Genomic DNA, 26,763 nt, shown 5'->3' with positions numbered 1-26,763 from the left:
AGCATATAATCATATTTCAATGACGAATCTAGTTCAAGTTTCTGTTTCAAGGACATTACCTATTACACAATTATTCTTACTAGGAGCATTTTCCATACCAACAAAGATGAAAAACTATCTCTTCAAATGGATTCCCCTTTCTCACTACCACTGATACCTTTCTCCTTGACTATTTGGTCTGAACTTCTCCCTCTAGGCCAGCTTAACTCACTGCTCAACCAGGGGCCCTGGCCTGAATTACTGTTTTCTGGGTCAGTCCCTAAATAGTGACCTCTTCTTTACCCTGGAATGGGACTGGCCATCAGGGACACGTTCTAGAAAAGTTTGGTAAAAAGAAGCTCTTTCTGTTTCTGTCTGTCTCTTTCCTTCTTTTTTTTTTTTTTTTTTTTGTCTTTTTCATTTTTATCGGTACCGGGGATCGAACTCACGACCGCCTGCTTGCAAGGCAGGTGCTTATGCCGCTGAGCTAAATCCCCAGCCCCCTCTTTCCTTCTTTTTCCCTTCCTCTCTTTCTATCGTGTGATACCAGGAATTGAATCCTGGTTCTTTTCACTGAGCTAGATTTTCACACCTCTTTTGTGTGTTTTTTTTTTTTAAATTTTGAGACAGCATCTTACCAAGTCACTAAATTGCTCAGGCTGGTTTCAAACTTGTGATTCTCTTGTCTCAGCCCTAGAGTACTGGGAATATTTGGTAGGTATGCAACACCACACTTAACTGCTTATTCTCTTCAAAGTAAGAAGAACGTTAAGTTTGAAAGTATAGTGTTAGAGACATAGCATCTCTAACAGACTTTCTGTGTTTCCACTCTAAAACCTCAAAGAAAAAGATTACTAAAAGAACTAATTCTCTGGTTTCACTTGTCATCCACTTAGATCTAGCGAAGTACAAATCAAAGATTCTCAGGAGAGGTAATGCCAAATACACACCTTTGAGGGTATCCAGAACAAATAACCTTTGCTTTGCTTTGCAACAGAGAGGTTATATAAATCAAGTAAGATTTATTTGTTCAGATAAGACTGCTCTGATATCAGAACACTGTAAATTATTCAGATAAGACTACAGATAATAATGTGGTACATGAAATTAATACTAACATGTAAGGCATTAAAATTTAAAGATATAAACACAGTAAAATATTTCAGTTGCCATAAAATTTTTTTGTATTAATAATAATACATCATACTTGAGTCTTAATTTTAGCCCTTCCTTCTGGTTTTTAAAATAGTTTGATAGCTTGGGATATTTGAATCCACAAGGAATTCATAAAACTAAGCAATAAACTAATAAAAGTAGCCATGGAGTACACATGATTTGAGTTTGGAATACCAAAAATCAAAAAAAAAAAAAAAAAAAAACCCAAAAACTTCAGCAATAAGATTAGTCAAGTGGAAGACAGAAAAAAGAAAGTAGTGAAGAACAGAATAATAATTACTTCGATAACTACTTTACTTTGATAAGTACTTTGATAACTGATAATTACTTTGATAACTTTCATAACTGAGTAAAACTCAAATTTAAAATCAATACACTGTGACTTTATAAAGGTTAATCATTATGCCTATTTTCTTCTGATATATTTCAATATTCTAAATTTATATCTTGGCTTTGAAAAATCATTATTTCACAATATTCATTTAATTAAAATCAATACATTTGATTTTGGGTCAAAGGAAAAAAATTTGGGAAAAACAAATATTAAAAAATATATTCAATTAGACCAGAGATTTAGCTTAGCGGGAGCTGCCTGGCAAGCACAGGGTCATGAGTTTGATCCCCAGTATATATAAAAAAAAATTCTGTATCTGTATCTATATATTTTAATTAAAAAAGGAAAAAAGACAAGAAAAATGAATCAAAATTAAAAATATCAGTAAAAAAAGATACGGTATAAAAATGAAATAATAGTAAACTAGGATCAATGAGATAATTAAATTTAAAAAGAGAAACATTACTGTGTAAAAAATGACTTTGAGGGGCTGGGGATTTAGCTCAGTGGCTTAAGTGCCTGCCTTGCAAGCAGGCAGTCGTGAGTTCGATCCCTGGTACCGATAAAACCAAAAAAAATTAAAAATGACTTTGGTTGACTTTTACAGGCACATGCCTGTAATCCCTGCACTCTGGGAAGCCAAGGCAGAAAACTGCAAAATTCAGTTCCCAGTCAATTTACTAACTCAGTAAAATCCTGTTTTAAAAACTAAAAAAAGAGGGGATATACTTCAGTGGCACAGTACTTGTCTGGTAAGCATGAGGTTGTGGGTTTGATTCCCTGTACCAAAAAAAAAAACCAAAAACAAAAACAAAAAACCATAAGAAAGGGCGCAGCCATCTGCTCTCTGACAAAGGAACCCCCCAAAAATGCAGCAGAGCAAAGATAGCCTCCTCTTTAACAAATATTGCTGGGAAATGCAAAAACTGAATCTACATCTGAATTTCTTAACATGTACAAAAATAAAAGTGGGCCACAGATCTAAATATTAAAACAGAGGGAAACTGCTGTTTTATAGATAAAACTCTTTAAGACACAGGCATAAGACTTTCTTAACAGAGTCCCATTGCACAAGAAAGAACATTAAGAATCAACAAATGGGGTCATATCAAAATTTTCTTTCTGCAAAGCAAGGGAAACAACCAATAGTAAAGAGACAACCTACAGAACGGGAAAAGTTTTTGTCAGCTATTCCTTGGACACAGGACTAACATGTACAATATATAAAGAACCAAAAAAAAAAAAAAAAATTAAGACTTCCTCCCTCCCACCCCGCACAGTAAAAGACCCAGTGGAAAAAACTGCACAGACACTTCTCAGAAGTACAAATGGCCATCAATAAGTATGTTTAAAAATGTTCAACAACTCTGGCCATTACAGAAATGCAAATTAAAACAACACCAAGAGTCTATCTTACTCCAGAAAGAATGGCTATCATCAAGATCTCAAACAACAACAAATGCCTGGTACCACTACTATGGAGGGCAGCATGGAGATTCCTCAAAAACTAAACCAGGACTTCCACTTGACACAGCTATGTCCCTTCAAGGAAACCTCCCAAAAGAATTAAAGACATTGTATCAGCACAACTCATAACAGCTAAATGTTGAATGTGGCCTATACACCCACCAAAAGATGAATGGCTAAAGATAATGTGGTACTATGCATGACTGAGTACCACTCTGCCATAAGGAACCATAAATTTGAGTCACCTGTAGGAAAATGGATTCACCCTGACACGACAATGTTAGCTGAAATCAGACACACAAGCTTCAGTGTTGCAAGGCTTCTCTTATATGGGAAACTCGAAGTATAGGTACTTTAAAGAATAAATGCAAGACAGATCATAGGAAATGGAGATATATCTTTTGCAAAAGGGAAGGAGACCCTCCCTTTTGGGGTGAGGGGGAGAAGAGGGAAGAGGAGTAAAATGTGTACTGTATCAACTTCCCAAGATCACTGTACATATTTGCAAATATATACTAACAAATATGTTTAAAAGTGGTAATTTGGGAGGCTGAAGCAGGAGGATTCCAAGTTTGAGTCTTGTTTTGGCAATTCAATGAGATACTGTCACAAACAATAAACAGTAAAAAGGTTGGGAACCTAGTGTGAAGATCCTGGGCTGTCTCCAGGATCATGAAAAAAAAGTAGAAACTATTACTTAAAATAATTCCAGGATCAAAAAAAGGAAGTAAAAATTGCTCTCATGGAAATAAAAATAAATAAAATTTACAGCAACACCTAAAGCTCCCAAATTCTTAGAAATAACCTAACAAAACATGTGAAAGATTTATATGCTGGAAAACCATCGATGAAAAACTGAAGAAACAAGATATACCATTGTTTATGGATCAGAGAATTCAATGCTATTAAGATGTTAATTCTTCTCAAGTTGATCCAAAGATGTGAAGACCCATCAAAATCCCAGGAGGTCTTTAAACAGAAACTGATAAATTCTAAGTGTAAATAGCCAGGCAAAAGATTCAGACTAGCTAAAACCAATTTTAAAAAGAACAAAGGAAAGGAGTCATATCATTTGATTCCAAGAGTTACCATAAAGCTACAGTAATTGAGTTAGTGCTCCTGGCTTAAGAACAGATACACAGACTAATAAAACAGAAGGCAATCCAGAAACAATTAACTTGATTGATCAACCAATTTTCAAAAAAGATGCTAAGCTAATTCAATGAAGAAAAGATGATCATCCCCACAAACACTGTATAAATATTACACAAATGGACCTCAATCCCTACTGTGTACCATACACCAAAGTCAACTCCAAATGGATCACACAGAGCTACATTCAGCTGTTCTAGAAGAAAACAAAGTGGTAAATCTTTGTGACCTTGAGTCAAAGATTTCTCATAAATACATTACCCATCACAAAACAACTTTTAGTAAACTGAGTCTCATCAAACAAGAACCATATTAAATGCACATACTGGGAGGAAATATTTGCAAAATACACATGTGATAAAAAGATTCATGTCCTGAATATCAAAGGAACTCAATAAGATACAAAGCATAACCAAAAATAAACAATCTGAGTAGGCACTTCACCACAGAGGAGGTATGAATAACAAGCCTGTAAGAAGTTCAACATTATTAGTCACTATGGAACTGTAAACTAAAATCATGAGGAAAAGATGAACCATGTCTTCCTATGAGCCAGGCTCTGCCATGGCGATCAGGAAGAGACTCAGCAAGAAGATAAAGCATGCTTTCCCATGAACCAGCTGGTGCGTGGGCTGGGAAACCAGAAGAACAGCCACCCCATCCCGCTCAACTGGCTGATTCAGAGGACTGAGGTGAAGGGAACAACTCATTTGTGTTGTCTGATTGACTCTGCAGGCCTGGGGCTGGAGGTCTGGGCATCTGCTTGGACGATAGCAGCGTGCACTGTGGCAACTGTGGGGGATTTCCTCTGCCTTGTTTTTGAAATCCAGTGTTTTGTTTTATTTCTGTATGTGGTAACCTGACCAACTACTTTGAAGATAACAATATGCAGTATAACACCACTATTAAATTCCTATCATCTTATTTTGAAAACTTACACAAAACTTATTGTTTTTTGTTATTGTTTTGCTTTTGTTGTTGTTTTTTAGATTTCTTTGCTTCTTGATTTTTCTGTTTTTTCTCTTTAAAGTAAAATTTAAAAAAATAAAATAAAGTCATAAGGAGGTACCACTATGCATCTCCTATGCTTGCAAAAACCATACAAAACAAAGTACAAGCAAAGATACGTAACTATAACGCTTACATGGTAATGGCACATGTGTAAAACAGTACGGCTGTTTTGGAAAACAGTGTGGCTGTGCTCTAGATTGACTGTCCCCTTGTGCTCAGGCTGAAACTTAACGGCTGCTCCCACAGTATTTGGAAGTAGAAGCTGGATACAGTGGTACACATCTGTGATCCAGCACTCTAGGAAGCTGAGGTAGGAGGATCAAAAGTTCTAATGCAGCTTAGTGACTTAGCAAGACCCTGCATCAAAATAAGAAATAAACAGAAGTAGGGAAGTAGCTCAGTGAAAAATCCCTGAGTCTAATCCCGTTCTGTAAAATATCAGAACCACTAAAAAGTGGTAAGGCTCCACGGGAGTAGTTCCTCGTAAAGAATCAACGCTGTTACCATTGAGTGCCTTTAGTATCTCTAAACTACAAAAGGTCATATGTGGCTCCATCTCTTGGCCTTTGCCCTTACACCACGCAGTTATGCATTAAGAAGGCCCTCATCAGAGACCAGGCCCTTGATCTTGGACTTCTCAGCATCTTAAACCAGAAAAACAAATTTATTCTACGGTCAATGGTTAGGTCAGCAACAATATTCTATAGCAGCAGCAACGAAAGGGACAAAAACAGCAGGCAGCTACCTTCACGATTAAACACACACTTATTACACAGCCTAGCATTTTTGTGGTTTGTTGTTGATTTAAAAAGATACGTATAATAGTGTTACTCATCAGAACGAAAAACTAGGAACAACTGAAAATATCTACCAACTTACAACTGAATAAACAAGATAATGCAAGTTCATACACTGAAATATTACTCAACAATAGAAAGATGAACTGCTACTATGCACAGCACAAATGGGCAACATAACATGATGTTAAGTGAAAGAAGGCATTTTCTCTCTTTTTTTTTTTTTTTTTTGGTCTTTTTGAGATAGGGTCTCGCTGTGCAGTTCAGGCTGGCCTTGGGCTTACTATGTAGCCTAGGCTGGTCTCCAACTCGCAATGATCTTCCTGCCTCAGTCTCCTGAGTGCTGGGATTATAGGCGTGAGCCACCATGCCCAGCAAGAAGGCATTTTCAAAAGGCTAACTTTTTTATGGTTCCATTTATATGATTCCATTTATATGCCGGAAAAACTAACATTACAGAAGCATAAATCAGACTGGTGGCTAAGAGGGGCTGGGAGGGGGACTGATCTCAAAATGGCCTTGGCTCAGTGCAAAGGCCCAGGCTTCCAATTCCAGTATTAAAAAAAAAGTTCTATATCCGGACTTGTCAAAACAGCAATGCAACTGTAAGATTTGTAAAAACGCACTGAAATGTACTTCTAGAAAGCTTCCTGCAAAAATAAATTATGCCACAATACATCTGACTTAAAAATGCCTTTCAAACTAATGGCAATGAGACACTGTAACACATAATTTATGAAATGTGGCAAATCTGCATTAACAGCAAAATTAATAGCTTTATAATGCTTTTATTAAAGAAGAAAACTCAACGCACTAACTATTTCTCAAGGGAAGAGAAAGCCAAAGAGGTTTCTCATGAAATCAAGGAAAAGGGAGGTCTGGGCATGCAGCTCAGTGGTGGAACCTCTGCCTCGCAGGCCTGAGACGGAAGGACTGGGCTACGTGACGGGGATCTCCTGTTAATCTCCTGCCTCCGGTCACGCTCACCTCCACCCACAAAGGCCTTTTTCTGCGCTCTCTGCTGTCCTGCTCCTCCCCAGAGGCTTGTAAGGCTGCATTTCTCCTGGGGCCCTTGCTCATGCTACCTTCTCAGTAGGGATTCCTGACCACTGCGTTCTTAAGCAGTACCTTCCATCTCCCATGCTCTCTAATCCCCCTTCCCTGACTTCACGCTCCCCTCAGCACTTACTACCATCGGACCTCCCTGCCCAGCACAAGCAAATGGTCATCTTCTCTAGAGGACGGCACTTCCATTCTGAATCTACAGAATTCCCACACATACTTTCCCAAAAAAAAGGAGCAGCGCCAAGGAAGAATGCAACCAAGTATACAAGAAAATGGGGTACCATGGTAGAGAATCAACAGAAACAGCAGAAAGACACCTGCAAGGACATCAGATAAGCTGATGAGATCTTTAGAAACTACCACACATGTAAGGAGAAACTACCCAGAACACAGCAAGGTAAGAAAAACAAAACAACCAAGAATGTGAAGGCAGAGTGCTAACATGAAGCTACATGGAGAGCTAGAAGAAAAAGGAAAGAGACACTGGCAGTGTCTGAAGCAATTATGACTGACAATTTCCCAGTGTTGAAAGACACCAGTCTTGACCCGAGAAGCCTAACTAACCTATAGAGTGTAAAGGACACGTCCATAACCAGCCATTTCAGGTGGCACTGCACAGCACCAAGTCACAAAGAAACTTCAAAGCAGGAGAAAAGCAAGAACCCAAGCTTTCAAAGGAGTGGAGCTGCTTTACAGCACCAGAAGACAACAGAATGGTGTCCTTGCTGCCCTAGGGATGTGACCTCCAGGGAAGGGGAAGCTATCTTAGGAGGCTGAGGACAAAAGGAAGACACGTGAGCATTGGGAGGGTCCCCGCGCAGGCTTCCTGCAGGGCCTCACAGCTGCCGAAGGAAAGCGTCCTAGCGAGGGGAGGTGTGTGTGATGTGAGAAGAGGTGAAGACAGTGGAGGGTCCCAACATACCTGCTGCCCCGAAACACATGACAACAAATGCCAGAACTAAAACCTAGGACATGCGTACACATTTAGAGGGACACTGCTATGGTTTGGACACGGGTTTGAATGTGTTCCTCTTGCTTTCATGTATTGAAACTTAATCTGCGTATTTAGGTATCAACACAGTGGACGCCTGCTCTACCTACGGTGTATAAGAGGCTGAGCCTTTTGGAATGACTGGGGTTAGAGGAGGTCACTGGGGTGGCACCTCCTTGACTGGAACCTGGTGACTTTAGACAAGGAAGAGAGCAGAAGAGACACCCATATACACATGCACCCAGACTCTGCCTAAAATTCCAGTGATCCTCCTGCCTCAGCCTCCCAAGTGGTAGGATTATAAAAATGTCAACTTCTAACAATCTTTTACTTTGGATGGAGTTTTAAAATAGTGTTCCTCTGTTATCAGTAATGTGTAAACAAACAAATAGTGTTCTATTTTGAGAAACAATAAACATAAGGCCAGAACTTAAGCTGTCACCTTAGTACCCTGGAATGAGATCTGCTCATGAGTTTATGAAAGAAAAGTCAAGAATGTCTTTTAATATCTGTGATTCCAGCATTTAAGAGACTGAATGCAGGAAGACTATATCTGAGGTCAACCTGAGCTACAGAGTAAGACCCTGTCTCAATTCATGAAAAGGAGAAACACACTTTGCCTTGTTACCTATCCAGCCTCTGCGCTATACCACAGTCAGCCCTAACTTGTTCTTCCTAAATTGACAGAGAGAGGAGTAAAGTAACCTAACTGAGCTTTGAATTAGCCTCAGTGCAGCTACAGAAAAGTTAACAAGAAACTGAGAGGCAAGCCCGCTCACTACGACAAACTTAAACACTTACAGACAAGTTTATTTATTTTGCCACTGATAAAATGTCTTCTCCCACAACGTTAACAATGCTCTCGAGGTTTTTCACATTCAATCATTTAGAAGATGACAGAGATAAAAATGTGATGCCAAATAGGTTATTAGGATTTATTATTCATGTGAGATTTTCTATATGAAATATTAATGGCCGAAGTCCCACGTACCTGAATATTCTCCCTACTCCAAGTGTGCGGTGTTTTACTGGCAAGTAATTTCAGATCTTGAATAGCAAGTCTCTTGACGGCTTTCCTGGGATCATTCTTCAAATACTGCAACAGGAGCTGAATCTACAGAAGAATTTAAGTCAAACCATGAGCAGTATTGTCACTGAAATTATCATTAGGATGCAGTGTTGTTGGGGAACGTTTAGATCTGTGGTAGGATTCCTTTCAAATCGGAGTCACTTACTAGCGATGGGCCCGTGTTTGAACCTTTCTCCAATATGTAACGTGCCACTTAACTGGCCCTTATCATAATCTTAATCCTTTCTTTACTGACAGCTTCACATCCTGCTACAGATTCCTTCAGGGCTCCCAAGAATATAAACAAAGAAAAGGAAATTCAAGTGATTGATCTTTACTGGAGAAAAGGACCTTAATGTTACCAAATGTACAAATTACTTCCTTATTTTTTAATCATATATTTAATAGGCAAAGTTACTAAAGTTACCTGCTTGGGTGTGTCAACCAGAGATGAGGCTGCAAGCAGAGTGAAAGTGTGCAAAGAAACGATCACCATCTTGGTGGAAGGGTAGGCTGTGACCAGCTGCTGCAGGAGCTGCCGTGCGCTGGAAGCGAGGATGGCGTCATGGTGCATGTGCTGCAGGATGGGGATCAACTTCAGCTTCAAATCCACCGGGGTGGCCAAGCCTGGAGACAGGAAAACTTCTGAGAGGTTTCTGTCACTGAGGACAGCTCATATTAAAAGGCTGACTCGGTCAGCAAAACGCCCATTTAAAAACAAGGCATATACTAATACATTCACAAGCTTGTAACATTAAAGATTATACTAGAACTAACGTGGTTCCAGTTTTCCAAAAGTATTTACCTTAATATGTGACTACACACAGATGGCAGAAAATTCCATGAAAGACACTAGAAAGTAGTTATATTTGCTTCCCATTTCTTCTCATGTATGAAGACAACACACCAGTATGCACGCACAGTACACAAACAAGGTTGCGAAAAGGTGTATACATTGGGAAAAGAAAGCCCATGCAAATACTTTAATAGTGAATGTACTGAGACATCATGAGATTAATACAAGTCACTTCTGCCCTCTACAATCACAACATGCTCAAACCGGTGGCCGTTAGCATCTAGACATTTAGTAGCATGGCAGTAAACTGCTGTAGCATGGGTGCATCTTTTTGGCACACTCTGTATATGCAAACACACCCAAGGAGCACAGTTTGATTACATAAACAATGACTTGTTTTCTTCAACAGCTCCATCAAGATTAAGGTAGGAACAGACCGTGCAGAATGGCTCAGATGTTCTCTGAGTTTACTTTCCCTTTCACGGCTACAAGCCATGAGGGCTAACCCCAGTACATCTTTTCTTGTCAATGCCAGAGTTAAACAAAAACACCACCAAAAAATCTTTTTCTTCTGTGGCAAGGCTTTGTGGCACTAGAAAACAAACATTTCTCCACTGAAACACACTACACACACGCCACGAGCCATCTGGCATTCTGTACATCAGCTTCCACTGTGCCTGCCGGTACGAGTGTCAGGGAGTGGACCACTGGGCAGCAAGCACCGGCTCCTCTCCTCAGGCCCCCTTGCTATTTGGGTTTGGCCACAGCAAACAGCAGCACTGAGAGACAGGAAGGAGAACGAGGCCGGTTTACTGCCTGGTTTCTTCCCTGTGGAGTCACATGCTGCTCATGTTGTCCCATTACTTTCTTAGGGTGCTGAATGCAGCTGACACTGGCAACTACTCTCCCAATGGCTTCTGCTTTTTCACTCTTCTGGTTTCTGAGCCCTTCCTCCAAGGCTCCTTCTTAATCCCCCTTCTGGGTCTCCTCCGCTGTCTACAGTTAATTTCTGGTGTGCCACTGAGCTGGTGGTAAATTTCTGTCTCAACCTTTGTACTTCTCTGAGCTGAGAATCTCTTGGCCTCAGTGACCAGCTAAAAGATTGCCAAGGACTGCTGCCCACCCGCTCTTCAGAGGCACACATCCCATTACCTCCTGCTCACCCCCAGCAGCATGCAGCAGAGCCTTTGGTACTTAACAGGGAACTGCTTAAAGGGAGCTTCTGATCTGTACCCCAAACTGCCCATCCAAAATGATTGCACCTTAGCAAGTGACAACTGTGCGAGCATAGTCCTCAGGCTGTGGAGTCTTTTTCCATTTCCTTCCTCTTTTCTACATCCCGCTTCAAAAATTGTTAGCAAATTTTGTTGGTGCTAACTATAAAATATAATCCAAATCTGACTATGTCTTCCACTTGTAATCACACTGACCCACCCCACCCCCACCCCGTAACTGAATTATGCAGAGCCCCCTAAGCCTTCCTGCTACTTAGGCTCTTCCCTGCGGAAGCCTCCTGTCTCACATCCCGATTCTCTCCACAAGTCCATCGTCAACCCAGCAATCCGAGGGATTCTCTGCCAGTTTTCGGACATCTTAAGGATTAAGACTTCAGGCGATTCAGAGGTTCACCTCTGCAGAAACAGATGCAGCTTAAACATCAGACGCCCGCCTCCTAAAACTCCTCTTTTATTTCCGTATCTTAGGTCCCAGTCTTCCTCTACCCTACCCACATCCTGTGTCTTCTTTCTGTTCTCACCTAAGTCTTGTTCTTGTATCTACTTACTTTGAACCTAAAGTATTTGTTGCAGTTCCAGTGCTGAGGACTAAACCCAGGACCTCATGCACAACAGGCAGACATTCCACCACTGAATCACACCCCAGACTTACTTATTTTTAGATAAAATTCAAAGAATAACATAACAGTGAAGTTTAAGCACAGATCAATGAATTTCTCCATCTGAATAAGCCTATGTAATCACCACTCAGACATACGAAGCTCTCCAGCACCCCAGAGACTCCACTGTTGAACCTACATCCACTCCCTTGCTCTCTGCCCTGTTTGAATTCAGCAGCGCAAAGGCCCAGCACAGGTGAGGAAGAAGAATAAGGCCACAGCATTTAGTCCCTGGTCCCTCCTCTGTAGGGCCACACCACACTCACAGGAGTTCAGATTCTCAAAGCGGCCCTCTGGACATGACTGCAAGCTCCCAGTACCCACTCCTTTCCCTGGGCGCTGAAGGTGGAAAAGCTGTCACCAGACTAACAGACTGATTAGCCTCCACATTAACCTACCTGCAGTTTAGTGTACGGTTCCTTTCTCAACCGCTCCTCAACTGATCCTCATCCAACTACACCACCTGCCTCCTGAGGAGATCCTGTCTAACACAGTAGGCTTTAATAGGTGCTTCCTCAATGACTGATGCTTTCTCCTACAATCAAGACCATCTGCAGGATGCCTTCTTGTAGCAGAAGAAAATGAGTTAAGGAGAATAGGGTAAAGCTCAATCACATTATCTTGGTCTTTGAGTGATTTTTTATTTGTGCAAAGTGAGCATGTTTTCTTTACTTTTACGTGGAAAGAATTAAATGTATGCAAAATTAACTACAGAAAGTCATCTTAGGAAATGATGATAATATAGTGATTAAAAGTGCAGTCTTCAAAGCCAAACTGCTACTGATCAACTGGGTGACTGGACGAACGGCTAAGCTTTGCTGTGGCTCTGCTTCCGCCACCGTAAACTTGATCTAGCAGTGCTACCCAACAGTGCTACCTACCCAGGGCTGCCAAGCCGCACAATTCACAGGAATGCCATGTGTAAGAACACAAAGGAAGTAGTTGGTGTTCTCTAGAGCTGTGCAATGCTGCAGCCCACAGCTGCCTTTAACAAATGTTATAAAGATAAATGGGGCAACACAGGAGGTATGATTTAGTAGGTAGAACTGGGAAACTAGAGCTCGGTAGACTACAGCAAGGAATTTGCATTTGATTCCAGTAACAAATGGAAGACACAGGAGGGACAGTGGCAGGCAGAGCCCAGAGCTCCTAATGACACCAGCCTCCCTCGGGTCAGTATGTGCCTCCCGTGTGGCACGGCCCACACTTCTTCCTTCCTGTCCTATTTCAACAAAGACGTGAAATGTATAAAACAGACAAGTCCACTAGCAGCCTGTCCTCTACCCCTGGGATTCTCTCTCCTTTCTATCTCACATTTTCTCCCCAGCACCTAACTGTTACGTCATATCTCTGCACTGTCCACTCCACCCCAAGTATATGAGGGCAAGGGATTTTCCTGGCAGTGGGAGATGTTTAATACATATTACTCAAATGAACAGTGATTAGCACAAGGGAAGCACTTGATGAATGTCAGCAACAATTATTATTAGGAATCCTGCTCAGTTAGATCTTTTTACTATATGAACCATACATACCTTGAATCATTTCACTGATTTTGTTACATATTCCTACAGCAAAATCCCTATGGGAAGAGAAAATGGTAAAAACTTTTAAAACCAAAACAATTAACTTTGCTTAAGTTTTCTAAGGAGCTGACACAAAACACAGCTGGCACAGAAGTCATGCAATATTCCAAGTCATAACTAATTTTCCAAAGGTCAAGTGTTTAGGAATTTGAGGATGCTTCGCAGGTATCACTTAGAATCAAGGTTACCGTTATCAAACATGATGCTTTAAGATATATTTTCCTTTAAGAAGAGCTTTTGGCACACAAGCTATGATCATATAACCACTAAAATCAATTTCTAACATTATGAGTTTTAGCAAAAGTGTAGGGCATGAAAATGTAACAGGAAATATGAATAGAATCTTCTTCTGAAAAGCGAACTGAGGGCAACCCACTCAGGACCCTTTCTCTCTCTTTCGACAGAAGTTTTCTTTCTCTCAATAAATATTTCTGCTCTTAAAAAAAAGCCAACCAAGTTAGGCATGTTTTAAATATGCAATACTTGTATTTTCCAAGGTTCTTTTGATTTTATTATAGTATAAAAATATGATCTGACTTGGAAAGGTTAGAAAAGTAAATACCTGAGATAAAGTATTATATCATATAGAAAGAAATGACAGCGATGATAAAATGGCTAATTTAGCCATAATAATCATGAAAGAATTCTCTTCTGTAGTTCAGTGGAAGTCTAAACGAATTATTTTCTGCCATTCAGATATTATCTGTTGTTTCAATTTCCCTGTTCCCCACATGAAGTGGGGTTCTTCAATGGCGCCACAACGCCAGCCTTTGTCAAGAGCAGAGGCAATGCACGCTTTCTTTCCTCACTCCATTTTTGCAGAGCTAGGACTGAAATCCCAGGGCCCTGTGTGTGCCGGGTAAACGCTCTGCCACGACCTCCATCCCAGCTCTTAGGAATTCTTGAGGCAGTGGGTTTAGTGTATAACACGCGCTCTGAGATTAATTCAGTTTGCTGTCAACTCCTCTCTGATGCTTTTCTATCTTAGATTTTATCCATTATCTCTGTGGCCTTATCAATCAATACATCATTATTTTGAAATTCTAAAGCTTTCCTACTACTTACTAGAAACACTTCAAGTATGCTTGGTCTTGCTTTACAGTTCAAATTTGAAAATTCTCCACAGTTACATAATTTTGCTTCAGAATTTAGCAGTATGTCACTTTAAAGCCAAAGGAAGTTTATCTGCAGTCTCTCCCTTATGGTTAATGGTGGACTACTGGTTTAAGAAATCAGAAGACTTGTTTTCTCAGCCCAAAGTTATATTATTTAGATCTAGAGATGCTGAGAAAGATGACACTGACGTATCTGAGGCTTCTCTAACTCAGAATAGGCAAGAGTCTATTCTAAATCAATGGCAAAGCTATAAAGAAGAATATGACTAAAGCTAGTCCTTTCCTTTACAGATACTAACACTCTAACCCACTGTGCTTTATACAACTAGATATTTTCAAACAATATGGTACCAGTTAAGTTTTGGCTTCATCTTAAGACTTTAGAATTAATGAGCTGGGCATGGTGGTACATTCCTGTAACTGTAGCACTCGGGAAGCTGAGGTAGGAGGATTGTTTTGAGACAAGCCTGGGCTACAAAGTGAGCCCAGGCCAGCCTGAACCACATAGCGAGACCCTGCCTCAAAAAGACATGAACAAAACAAAAAAACCCCAAGACTTTAGAATTAACAACAATCAATGCGATGTACTTCCTCTTTGGTGGTCCTAGGAATTGAGCCCAAGGGTGCTCTACCAGTAAGTGACTTCCATAGCCCCTTTTTTATTTTGAGACGTGGCCCTCAAACTTGCAACTTTGCTGCAAGATGAACAGCTGAATTATTATGCTACTGAACTCTGCTGTGATGTGCTCTTTAAAATAAAAAATTACTGATCATGGCTTTTCAAACTAGAAACGATGGAAGGATTAGTAATCCAAGTGCACTTACTGGAGCAGCCCACTGGCACTGGCTGGGCAACTCGGCGCTGACCGTGCTGACTACAGTGAAAATCGGTGAAAAGCACTGCTGCTTTCCAACACCTGTTGAAGTTCGGCTGCCAATATAAGAGCGACCAGTAGCCCATCTGCAGAATTTTATTTCTGCCTTACAAAGGGACAAATCTGCAGATGTGGCTAGATGTTCTGTTTTGCTCGTAACTGTTTGGTATCAGCAATACTTCATCATAGAATACCTTCCTGGATATGAATTCCTGACAACAAACACTATTAAAGTATCATGCTTTATCTTGGACAATGGCATTGACAATTTCAGCTCTGTTAAAAAGGCAACGATGGGACTGACGACTTAGATAAGTGGCAAAAGCACCTGCCAGGCAAGTGCAAGACCATGAGTTCAATCCCCAGCACCCAAAAAGAACAACAAACAAACCAACAAAAATCTGAACAAACAATAAAAGCAATGATGGTTAATTTAAAAATTCTGCAACTTAGCAAGACCGAAGATTGTGGTTTCTGTATTATTCAGTACCATATACTCACATTTAAAAAATTCTTAATAAAGCAGAGAAAAATTACTAATTTTATTAAATCTCAACTCCTGGGTCCATGTGCCTTTACTATTCTCTGACAAACTGGAATGAACCATAAAGTGCACAGGGCCAGACTTCACAGAAAGTTGCAGTGTGCTGCTCGGCTGATGGCAAGACCTAGTCAGTCTTCCAGGGACATGGAGGTTTGCAGAGCGGCTACCTGGCAGACACTCTGGAGAGATGAACGGAGTAACCTTGCAACCTGAAGGCCAATAATTGGGAGCATTTGTTGTCAATGACAATTTATTTGAGCCTACCTTCTGAAAAATTATACAATTTCAGAAAACTTCTATTTGTCATCATGAGCTTGGAGACTTGACAGTTAAAGCCTTTTCTGATAAAACTGGTGGTCACAGGAACAAGTGTGGCCCTCTGATACGACACAATAAAATGTGTCAACATCTGGCAGACCCGTCAACACAGCCAGCCAATATTTTCCAAAAGACCAAATATAAGCTGTTCAGTCACACCTTAATTCATAAAATAAAGGCTTTGAAAACACTGTATGCCTCCCTGTCCAGCTATGAGTCTGTGTCAGACTGAACTTTCTTCCTCTGCTTTAATCAAAATATCACAGATTTGCTGAATGCAAAAGTGGATGTGAAATCAGGCCAGACATTAAAGAGCTCTGCAAAATGTTCAACAACTGGGGCTGGGAATTTAGCTCAGCGGCATAAGCACCTGCCTTGCAAGTGCACAGTCCTGAGTTCGATCCCGGTACCGATAAAAAAAAAAAAAAAAAAGATTACAAAAAAAAATGTTCAACAATACTCCTCTCACAAAATGTGTTTCTGTTTCAGAAAGTAATTATTTTCATAGGTATTTTTATATGAACATATTATAAGTATCTTATTTTTAAGATGAATGAAGTTTTTAACAGCCATTTAAACTTCTTAGAGTGAATAGCTACACACATTGTCCACATGAACAAAAGCTCTTTGAGACTCTCAGTAATACTTCAGGAGTGTAAAGGGATTCTGGGGACAGTTTCAAAACTACTTTTCTAAGAGCTCTGTCTCGTAGTTACACACAAAAGCTGTAACACATTTCTGAAGGATAAGGGGAACAGTCACACTGGTTAACAGTGAAGGCGAAGCTTTTAGAGTTCAGTGACAGAAATGGCCTGCATGGCACGGGTGACACTGCCACAGTCACATGCTGGCCATCCCGTCTCAGCCTCACTCCTGCCTGGTCCTCACTCCGCCCTAACCCGAGAGTACCTCAGAGGCACCTCCTGCTCACACTCAGGCTCAGCTCCCTGCCGGCTCTGCACCCAGGCCGTCACCACGCCCCCTTGCACTTTTTCCCACTAACATCTGAAATTATTTTGTGTTTGCACAGCAACAGGGCCTCACCTTCTTCACCCTGTCTTCCTGGCGTTTTGAATAATACACAGACGTGCTGGCTCCTCAGGAAGTACTTCTTCACTAGTTACATAAACTCTTTCTACATCAACTCAAAATCTGAAAGTTTGTGACAGCCTTTGTTGTCAATAAACAGCAAAACTTACACTCCGGTTTCTCTTCCGATCCTATAAATCTTCTGCCTTTTTAATACACAACAAACCTGAAGCCTATAGATTTAATGTAATAATGCTTTTTAGATTCTTAACATCTACATGTAAACATGGTGAGACAAAACAGAGCCATCTGCTTGTCCTCCCTGCCACACTCAAACGCCTTCCTGCCAGACCTGACCACAGTGGGAGGAGGGCAGCAGGCAGTGGGCGGCAAGCCTGTTCTCTAAGAGCAGCTGCTCCAGGGAAAAAGGGGCTCACAGACCCATGGGTGCCAGTGCGTCCCCCACTGCCCATGGTGGCCGCCCGAGGGCTCTGTGCTGACAACTGCTCGCCAAAATTGCATCTGATCTTAAAATAACAAGTTAGGTGTCCTTATGGTAGGGGAGATGGGAAGAACACGATGAAGTATGCTTTTATCCTGTAAAATTATCAGGTAAAACTTCTCCACGCTAGTAACTTTTAACAAGGAAACACACATCTACTTTTAAAAGCATAAGAAATACATTCTTAAGGTTTTATTTGGCTAGCTGCTCTGATCTGTTTAAGATTCAAATTCACAGAAATACCAGATATGTGCTCTCAAGCCAGGGCAGTATTTCTAGAGGAACAGGTAAACACTGATCTCAAAAATATGTTTAATTAATTGTATACTTTCATGTGTTTAGATAAGTCCTTTGGGCTTTCCTGGTGGGAAATTTATTAATTTTTATAATTTATTAAAATTATAAATTTATAAATTTATTATGTTTTGTATCACAAATCCATGTGTATCCTACTGATATATGATATGCTAAAACTGAGTCTACCTAAACTATAATTTATGTGTTTATAGGGTATCCGTTCTGTAAATGAAGAATCTTATTTCTATGTTAGTCTCAATCATTTTCCAAACGGACCAGAAATCTCATACAAGAAATAAAATTAGATCCTGCCATGAAGAACATAATCATTATGTAATCCAAACATGTACTAAAATTTTAAAAACCCTGAAAAATAAAAATAGCTTCTGATAACAATAATATAAAGTATTTTCTTAAATTAAATTTGCTGGGCATGGTAGTGTATGCCTGTTAATCTCAGCACTTGGGCTGAGGCAGGAGGAGAATTGCATACAAAGCCAGTCTGGGCTACACAGTGAGTTCAAGGCCAGCTTGAAGTACAGCGAGCCCTGTCTCAAACAAACAAACAAACAAACTAACTAACTAACTAACTAAATTTAGAACACAACCCCTGGAGTCACTGGATGCACATATTTAACCATTTGCTGAGGGACTCCCGCCCCTGACACCTTGGCAGTGGCCATGAGACGGTGCTGGTTCACAGGTAAACATCACAGAAATGATTCCTGTTCGCAGGTAAATTTTCTCCACACTTTTAACAAGGAAACACACACCTACTTTTAAAAGCATAAGTAGAAATTGTATTTACTCAGTTATTTCTCAATCACTAAAATACTTAATTCTGAGGAATGAAAATAAGAATTACACGAAGGTTTCTAACTCTTCTCTTCCAATGAGTAATCCTAGGGATTCTTAAGGTTTGAGAAAAGCATCTGAAGAGAAGAACATTTTAATTATAATTAAAATCATAGATGGCTGGTAATTATTTCAAGTTTTATCACATGTAGCTGAGAATCTTAATGGAGTTGCTATTATTTACCTGATTATAAAACTAAAACTAGTTCATGGCAGGAAACAGGGAGATCTATAAAAAGAAAATAATTACGTAACAATTTACCACCTTGCAGCAACATTTTTTACGCCTATCCTTTCCGTCTTTTTCTACCCCATAAATACACGTACTTGTGGTAAAGTCACGGTGCTTGCACTGAGTACCAGTAGCCACCCCTAAGCTGACTCCCTAGGCTAAGTTCTGCCACGGGGGCTTTCTGGGTCAGACGGCTTTCCTCATGGGTCACCAAGGCTTCGCTTCTCTGACATCGTGAGTCAGGGGACAATATTATACTTTTTACAGAGAGTCACCTTGCAAGTCTAACGTGGTAAGAAAACATGGTCAACATTTCATTCAAAAAAAAAAAGAAAGAAAGAAAGAAAGAAAGAAAAGAATCTGTTCTGCAAGGTAACAATGTACAATGTAACATGTTGAACAGTTCTAAATTGGCTTTAACCCAAATTACCAATCACCATGTTTGGCAAAGCGAACACGGCTTAGACGCCCACCAGCTGCACAGGAGGACACAGGACGGAGCAGCAGCACTTCAGCTCTGCGCTGAGCGTGACAGGCTCCACAGGACAGCACTGCCGCCGATGCCGAGTAAGCCTTCCAGCCTCCCTGCGTTGCCCTATTCTTTGGCAAACTACTTTTGCCCCCAAGGGTTCCAGGTCATGGATTTCAGCCTTGTTTCCTCAACATGCTACCCGGCCTTTCCCCCAGAATCTTCGGTGTTTCCGTGCTGATCAGGGATTCCTTAACCACTCTACCCGGGAAGCCCTGGTGCGGGAGGCCCGAGCTCACTTGGACTGTGCGGAGAAGTTGGCAGCAGCGAAGACAGCGGCTTCCACCTCCACGTTATCGTGTGAGTCCAGACTCTGCCGGATGCTGTGATGAGCGTTCTTCCGCTCGGGAATTATGGACGCCAGACTTCCCAACATCCTACCAAGACAGAGAGACCAAAGAAGAACGGAACACAACAATCTCAGGGTCAAGAAAGAAGAAACAAAGTAAGGTGGATTATCAAAACTTAAGTTTGAAGGGCATTCTATAAATTTCAGGCTAATAAATTCTAACTTTAGGAATTAAGCAGTGACTCAAATTCTAACCACATCCACACACTTCAGTGAACCAGAAATATTAAAATGGATATTCCAACACAAGCAAAATTGCTAAAAAGCATCTTGAAGTACATCCCAGATATCAAACAAGGCCCAGGAGAGAAACTTTTGAATTATTAAAGCACCAAGATATCAATTTTCCAATGCTGCATAAAGAAGTGCATTTAAGCAAAGCATTACGAATACAAGTTTTGCTATTAAGCAGATTACAAAGTAAAACAGCAAGACTTCTGCAGTCTGTGTCCCCACATCAATACTAGTGGGAGGCTTCTCAAATCCATGGGAAACTGCAATGTACCAGAGGCGGACAGTGCCCCCTGGGGCTCATACTAGGATCTGCAACAGCCAGGAAAGTCATCAAGGAAACTGGTTCACTTTGTAACAAAATTGCAATTTGGAAAACAAAAAAAACCTATTCTTTATATTATAAAGTACAGAAAAGAAAGATGGAAAAGTGCTTTCTGCAGAAAGGCTTGGATTTTACAAAGTTGCAAACAAAAAAGTGAAATGAACAAAACCTACAGTGTTCTTACAGTAAGGTCTCTTCACAGTTAACATCCTAAGCAACTTACATCTGACATGCTTTACCTACTGTAAGAATAGTCAATCATTTCAACACAAGCAGCTGAATCAGTTTCAAAAGAAAATTTTCAAATTATATTTATTGAAAGAAATAACAAATGACTATTAATCTAAAACTTCTTACTAGAAAAAATTAGACAAGGCTAACACTGATGCATCCCAACAGTTTGTGACTGTGTAGCATAACAGGATACACCGCTGGTCATTTGCTGAAAATATTTCTGGATATTTTAAAAATAACTCAGCACTACATTTTAAATACTACAGACCTCTTCTTGCTTGCTTTTCCACTTGTTGTTTTAATTTATAAGTTTATAGTAATAGGTAAAAGTTAGAACATGTTACTTTTCTCTTCCGTATTAACCCCTTTCAAAATATCTTACAAGTATTTATTTTTGTGGTACTGGGATTGAAACTGAGTCTCATGCATGCTGGGCAAGTACTTTATCACTAAACTACATCCCCAGCACTATTTTCAGGCAACGTCTTGCTAAATTGCCCAGGCTGGCCTTGAACTTGTGATCCTCTTGCCTCAGCCTCCAAATTAGCTGGGATTACAAGCGTGAGCCACTGTGCCTGTCTCTCTTTTCCAAATCACTCTGACATGGCTGGAGATTTAATACGATGGTCAGGTGCTTGTTATCAGGGGTGTAGGCCCTGGGTTTGATCTCTAGGATTGTAATGAATAAATAAAATTAAAAAGTGCTTAGTTTTTGAAAGGTATTGCTTTCACTTTTCTTCATGAGTTTCTACTTTTTAATAAATTCTAAAAGCACGTTCCTTGAGGTCGGAGTCTCACTTTATCTTCCTTAAAACAAACTGTATAGAACTGTCCACACAAACGTTCAGAGTACTTGATGGTACATCTGCCACTCATCAGCTCCCACGCCGTGCAGTCTGTTTTCCTTCTTAACGCAATCTTCCTTTGCACTAGTGCAGGACTTCTTAATGAGAAAGTCCCATTCCTGTAAGCATTAAACCCATCCTGCACCATATCTTCCTTATAAAAGATAGCACTGTAGTCAAAATCTTCATGTGGGATTAAAATACCATCAATTTCACCCTCAAACCCCTTTCAAAGTTAACAGGAACAGTGAGTTTCATTATGTGCGGAGGGCAACCCATCAACCCATCTGTCTCTCAGGAGCAGGACCTACTCCTCATTCTTTTCCCCAACAAATTTTCCTACTCTTAAAAATGTTTTAGGGCATATCTCTGCATCTTGTCATATAGAAAACAAATGAACCTGTGAAGGCAGGTGTTACTTTTCTCGTTTCACAGCAAGGAAAGCAAGTGATGAGACACTAGTTTAGTAGAAGTGAATTGGGGATGGAAATGGTTTCTGTATACTTCCTGGTCAAATTTTATCATTTGGGCCACTGTTCTCAAACAAGTTCAAAAAAATGAAGATAGTATTCTTAGAATCATAAAAGTAACAATTCAAATTATTTGTATTTTGTTTTCTGAAACACGGTCACGCTAGGCTGGAACTCACTGGGTAGTAGCTCAGGCTGGCCTCGAACTCACACCACCCTCCTGCCACAGGCGTCTCAGTGCAGCATCACAGGCATGAGCCACCACGGCCGCCTCTCTGCCCATTTTTAGAAGCAGAGCATTTTGAGAGCGTCACAGGATCAACTGAAAGACTATGTATGGCAGGCAGCTAGCTGACTCCTGGCTCAGACGCTCTGCTGCTGACTGCAAACATCTGGGAGGCTCTCACGCTCATGCAGCTTGGAAGCTGGACTCTGATGCACATATTCCACGATTTACAAGCAGAGGAAAAGGCGAAGGGATGGCAGTGTTGAGATCTGACTTAATGAAGAGTGTGAGTTATTCTGCCCCTGGCTTGCTGTGTCTGAAGCAAGATTTAGCCTATTTTGTAAATGATGTAGAAAACATGTAGCTAGGATATATCAAAACCTTCTACGACTCTGTAATAAAGAGATCAGTAACATTAAAATCTAAATAGTCTGAGAAAATAGGCAAAAGATATGAATATTTTCCAAAAGAAGATATTATGAGTGGTCAAAAGGCCACATGAAAAAGTACTTAAATCAGTACCATCAGGGAATATCAAAACCACTACACACTCATCAGAAAGGCTAAAACTTAAAAAGCTACACCATTGGCTGGGCATGGTGGCACACGCCTATAATGCCAGCACTCTGGGCTAAAGCAAGATGAGGCCAGCATGGGCTAGGCAATGAGTTCAAGGCCAGCCTAGAATCCATAGTGAGGCCCTGTCTCAAAAATAATGCTACAACACCATAAATTAGCAAAAGTGTACAGCGTACAAAACTCTCACACATTGTGGTGGAGACACAAAATAGCAAAAACATTAGAAAAAGGTCTGGAGCTTTTAAAAAGCTCAGTAGACTTTACCTATCACCCACTGATTTTACTTAGAAGAATGTATTTACCAGAAAGGAATGCATTTCGCAAAGTCAGAAAGTTCAGAGCAGCTTATTTACGAGCATCAAACTAGAGTGCTCATCAGTGAGAACAGATGAAAAACCAACGCTACATTCATACAGTGGGAACCACTCAGCATTAAAAGAATGATTACTGATATATACGAATTAATCTCAAAACATGGTGAGTACAGTACGTCTACTCAAAAGATAGCTATGGCAGGAGTCCATTTACATTCAGTGTGAAAATAGACAAGAACTATCTATGATGGTAGAAAGCAGCAGAGCAGAGGTCCCCTCTGCGGAGGTGAACATGAGCAGAATCTTGGCAGGGGCAGACGGGCACTTTCTGGGGTGATGGTGAATCTTATCTGGAAAACAGCTGAGGTTTATGAAGCATCTGGCAACACTTGTGAAGGGACACACAAGGTCTGTGCATCTCATCCTAAGTGAATTTTACATTAAAAACTGGACAACTGTGTAAACAAACTCGTATATACTCTGACCTGCTTAAGAGCACATATACCGTCTGCAATTTATTAGGAGATGCACTATGCGAATTTCATTAATGGATGGATAGACAATACGGTAAAGCAAGTTTGATGTAAGATCAATAACAGAACCTAGGTGGCAAGTATTAAGTGGTCATTGTAAAATCCTTTCAACTTTGGCCCATGTAAAAAAATTTTCACTAGGCAAGGTGGTGTATGCTTGTAATTCCAGCACTTGGGAGGCTGAGGCAGGAGGGTTACCTCAAGTTTGAAGCCAGTCTCAGCTACACATTGAATCTAGTGCCAGTCTGAACTAGTGACTTTGTCTCAAAAAACAAAGCAACTGATCAAAAAAGGATTATCCAAACCAGGGTATTAAAATATTTAGAATAACTCTAATTACGTATAAAATTCATTTACTCATTCAATTCTATTAGTCCTCTTCTTATAAAAAATAAAATAACCTACGCTTGTAATGTTATAAAGTCACATGTAGCCGGGTGGTACACACCTGTATTCTCAGTTCCTCAGGAGGCTGAGGCAGGTGGATCATAAGTGTAAGGCCTGTTTGGGCAACTTTTGACTATCTCAAAATAAAATTTAAGAAGTGATAAATCGCTTGCCCAGCATGTATGAGGTGAAGTCTTGGGTTCAATCCTATTCCCCCCACCCAAAAAAATACCCCCCCAAAACTGAAATGTCTCTTTTGTAACCCATAATCCCCCCAAATTAATTAGTTTATAAAATGTGTCCCTCTAAATTTCTTTCTCCTCGGCCTAAGAAACACATATATTAATAGTAACTGACAAAAATGAATTAAAAGGCAGGGGAATGACAAAGTACTGAACTCTGAACAGGAAGGAAGAACGGGTGCACAATGCAGGAAAAGTGACACTGGGATCTCCTGGGTAAGGGGACTGTCCTGCCAGGAGAGTGAGAAGCGAGATCTGTAATTCAGAAGAGAGAGTCTTAAACTCCATAAACAGACTTAAAACAGAGTTAAACAGCAGAATATGGTTCAGGTTTTCTGAATCCTAAATCTTATATTTTTGAATATAAATTTCTTTTTTTTTTTTTTTTTTAATTTTTATTTAAGGAGAAAAGAAAAGAAAGAAAAAAAAACAGTGAAGGGGTACAAGTTATACAGGTTTACAGAATAAAAAAATGCGCAGTAGGAAATCACTAGTTAATGGATTACATATTGCCATCTTAGAAATAATTGTTCAAGTCACAAAATTAAAGCTTGTAGAGTGGACATTCCAACAATGATACTGCAAACAGTTCTGTTCAATGATCCAATAAAACTCTGTGATATCATTTTCTATCTTATACTTTTAAATATACATGCAGTTATATAGTTTAGAGCACTTTCTTTTCCTCTCTTTTGTACAGTGACTATTACACATTTTGGGTTTCATTGCTCCCACAGTTCTTGTTGCTTTTTTGGAAGAGAGTAAAACCAAATGTGACATAACAGAACAGAATCGGTCAAGTCAAAAGGGTGGACATAATAGATAATATAAAAAACATAATACAAGGTGATCAACAATGGTTACCATAATGCCTCCCGCTATTTCTAATAGAATTGCCTATATCATTAGTTGTAATACAATTGAACAAAACCGTAAAGAATAAAACCGACAAAACCAAAACATTGGAGATATTGTAGGTCTTCAAAAGTAGATAAAAGTCAACGAGAATGGGCGTTATAATGAATCTCATTATCTTCTCAGCTGATGCCTAAACTTTCGAACCTGATACTATCCAGCAAAACAGAATATAGGAACCTCAGTCAAAAACAAGATGGTGAGAGTAATACAGGGCTTCAAATCGAGATAATAGAAAGTCAAAGTGGGTTACTATATTATATCCTGCTATATTTTTCCCTGTAGTTAAATGGATAAAAATAAAAAAGTAAATAATGGAGTGGAGATTGAGAAAAAAAGAGGGCATAACAGCGAAACAGGGCAGATCAAAACATAACCATTTAAGCAGAATAGTGTTTCACCACCAGCTAATCCTGACCCAAAAATGGTTACCATATTGACTCCCTCCCTGAAGTCCTTGAGTACAACTTCATATACTGTAGCATTAAGTATATCAAAACAATGTAAATCCATTTAAGAGAATGACAGCATTATAGAGTATTTAGAATCGACTAACAGAAAATGAACAATGGTCTCTGTATAATCTCCTTGTCTTTAAAAGGTTTTTTCTTATACTATCGTACATAACAAAATCCAATAAGCTACAACCTGTTTAGACCATTGGAGACAGAAGAACAAAAGCTAGATGAGACTTCAAAACAAGATGGTACTAAATCAGCATTACCTATTAAGATGTCATTTTCTCCAAAAAAAAAGCTGTTCCTATCATCTAATCTTCTCTGTCTCATTTCTGTTGAGCTCTTTTTCTGTCAGTAGCTGTCAGTTTGTCTTCTTCGTTTTGTTCTCTGCTCTATTCGTTGTGGCCTCCCTGCCCCTATTTCTGGGTTCTTTGTATTTTTCTTTTTTTAGAATATCCTGCAATACTTTCTGTAGGGTTGAATTGGTGGTTGCAAATTCCCCCAGTTCCTCTTTATCTTGGAAGCACCTCGTTTTTCCATCAATTTCCAGGGACAGTTGTGCAGGATATCTCAATCTTGGCTGTAGATTATTATCTTTCAAAGCTTGAATTATTTCTCCCCATGCTCTTCGTGATTTGATGGTTTGTGAAGAGAAATCTGCTGTAATTTTGATGGGTCTTCCCTTGTAAGTGATCTGTTTCTTGTCTCTTACAGCTTTTAATATTCTGTTCTTGTATTGAATTTCTGGAATTTTTATTATTATATGTCTGGGTGTTTCTCTGTTAGGGTTGTAGGTAGCTGGGGTCCTGTATGCCTCATACATTTGAGTATCTTTACCTTTTGCTAAATTAGGAAAATTCTCCTGGATTATTTCTGTGAGTAGCTTTTGTAGTTCACTTGTTTGTGTCCCTACTTCTTCTTTTATGTTCTTAATCCTTAAGTTATGGCTCCTCTTATCATCTTCTTGTCTTTGTATTATTGCTGTGTGTTTCTTTGTTATTTTTAAGAAGTTTTTCATTTCATTCTCCCATGTTTCAAGTCT

At 39.8% G+C, this 26,763-nt stretch overlaps 1 protein-coding gene across 1 annotated transcript in view; it reads right to left on the bottom strand.

The window, feature by feature from the left end:
- Window positions 1–26,763, bottom strand: part of Ints7 (integrator complex subunit 7) — a 78,776-nt gene that overhangs the window by 37,084 nt on the left and 14,929 nt on the right. The window contains exons 4-7 of the mRNA XM_003474217.5: window positions 19,853–19,990; window positions 13,267–13,313; window positions 9,469–9,668; window positions 8,964–9,086 (exon numbers count right to left, since the gene is read on the bottom strand). Of these exons, the coding sequence (XP_003474265.1) occupies window positions 8,964–9,086; window positions 9,469–9,668; window positions 13,267–13,313; window positions 19,853–19,990 (508 nt within the window). The remainder of the gene's footprint in view (window positions 1–8,963; window positions 9,087–9,468; window positions 9,669–13,266; window positions 13,314–19,852; window positions 19,991–26,763) is intronic.

Source organism: Cavia porcellus, unplaced genomic scaffold (genome assembly GCF_034190915.1).
Source record: "Cavia porcellus strain 051 isolate PalLab524CR breed Dunkin Hartley unplaced genomic scaffold, mCavPor4.1 scaffold_26, whole genome shotgun sequence".
Taxonomy (NCBI): Eukaryota; Metazoa; Chordata; class Mammalia; order Rodentia; family Caviidae; genus Cavia; species Cavia porcellus.
This window is presented reverse-complemented; position numbering and strand designations above follow the sequence as displayed.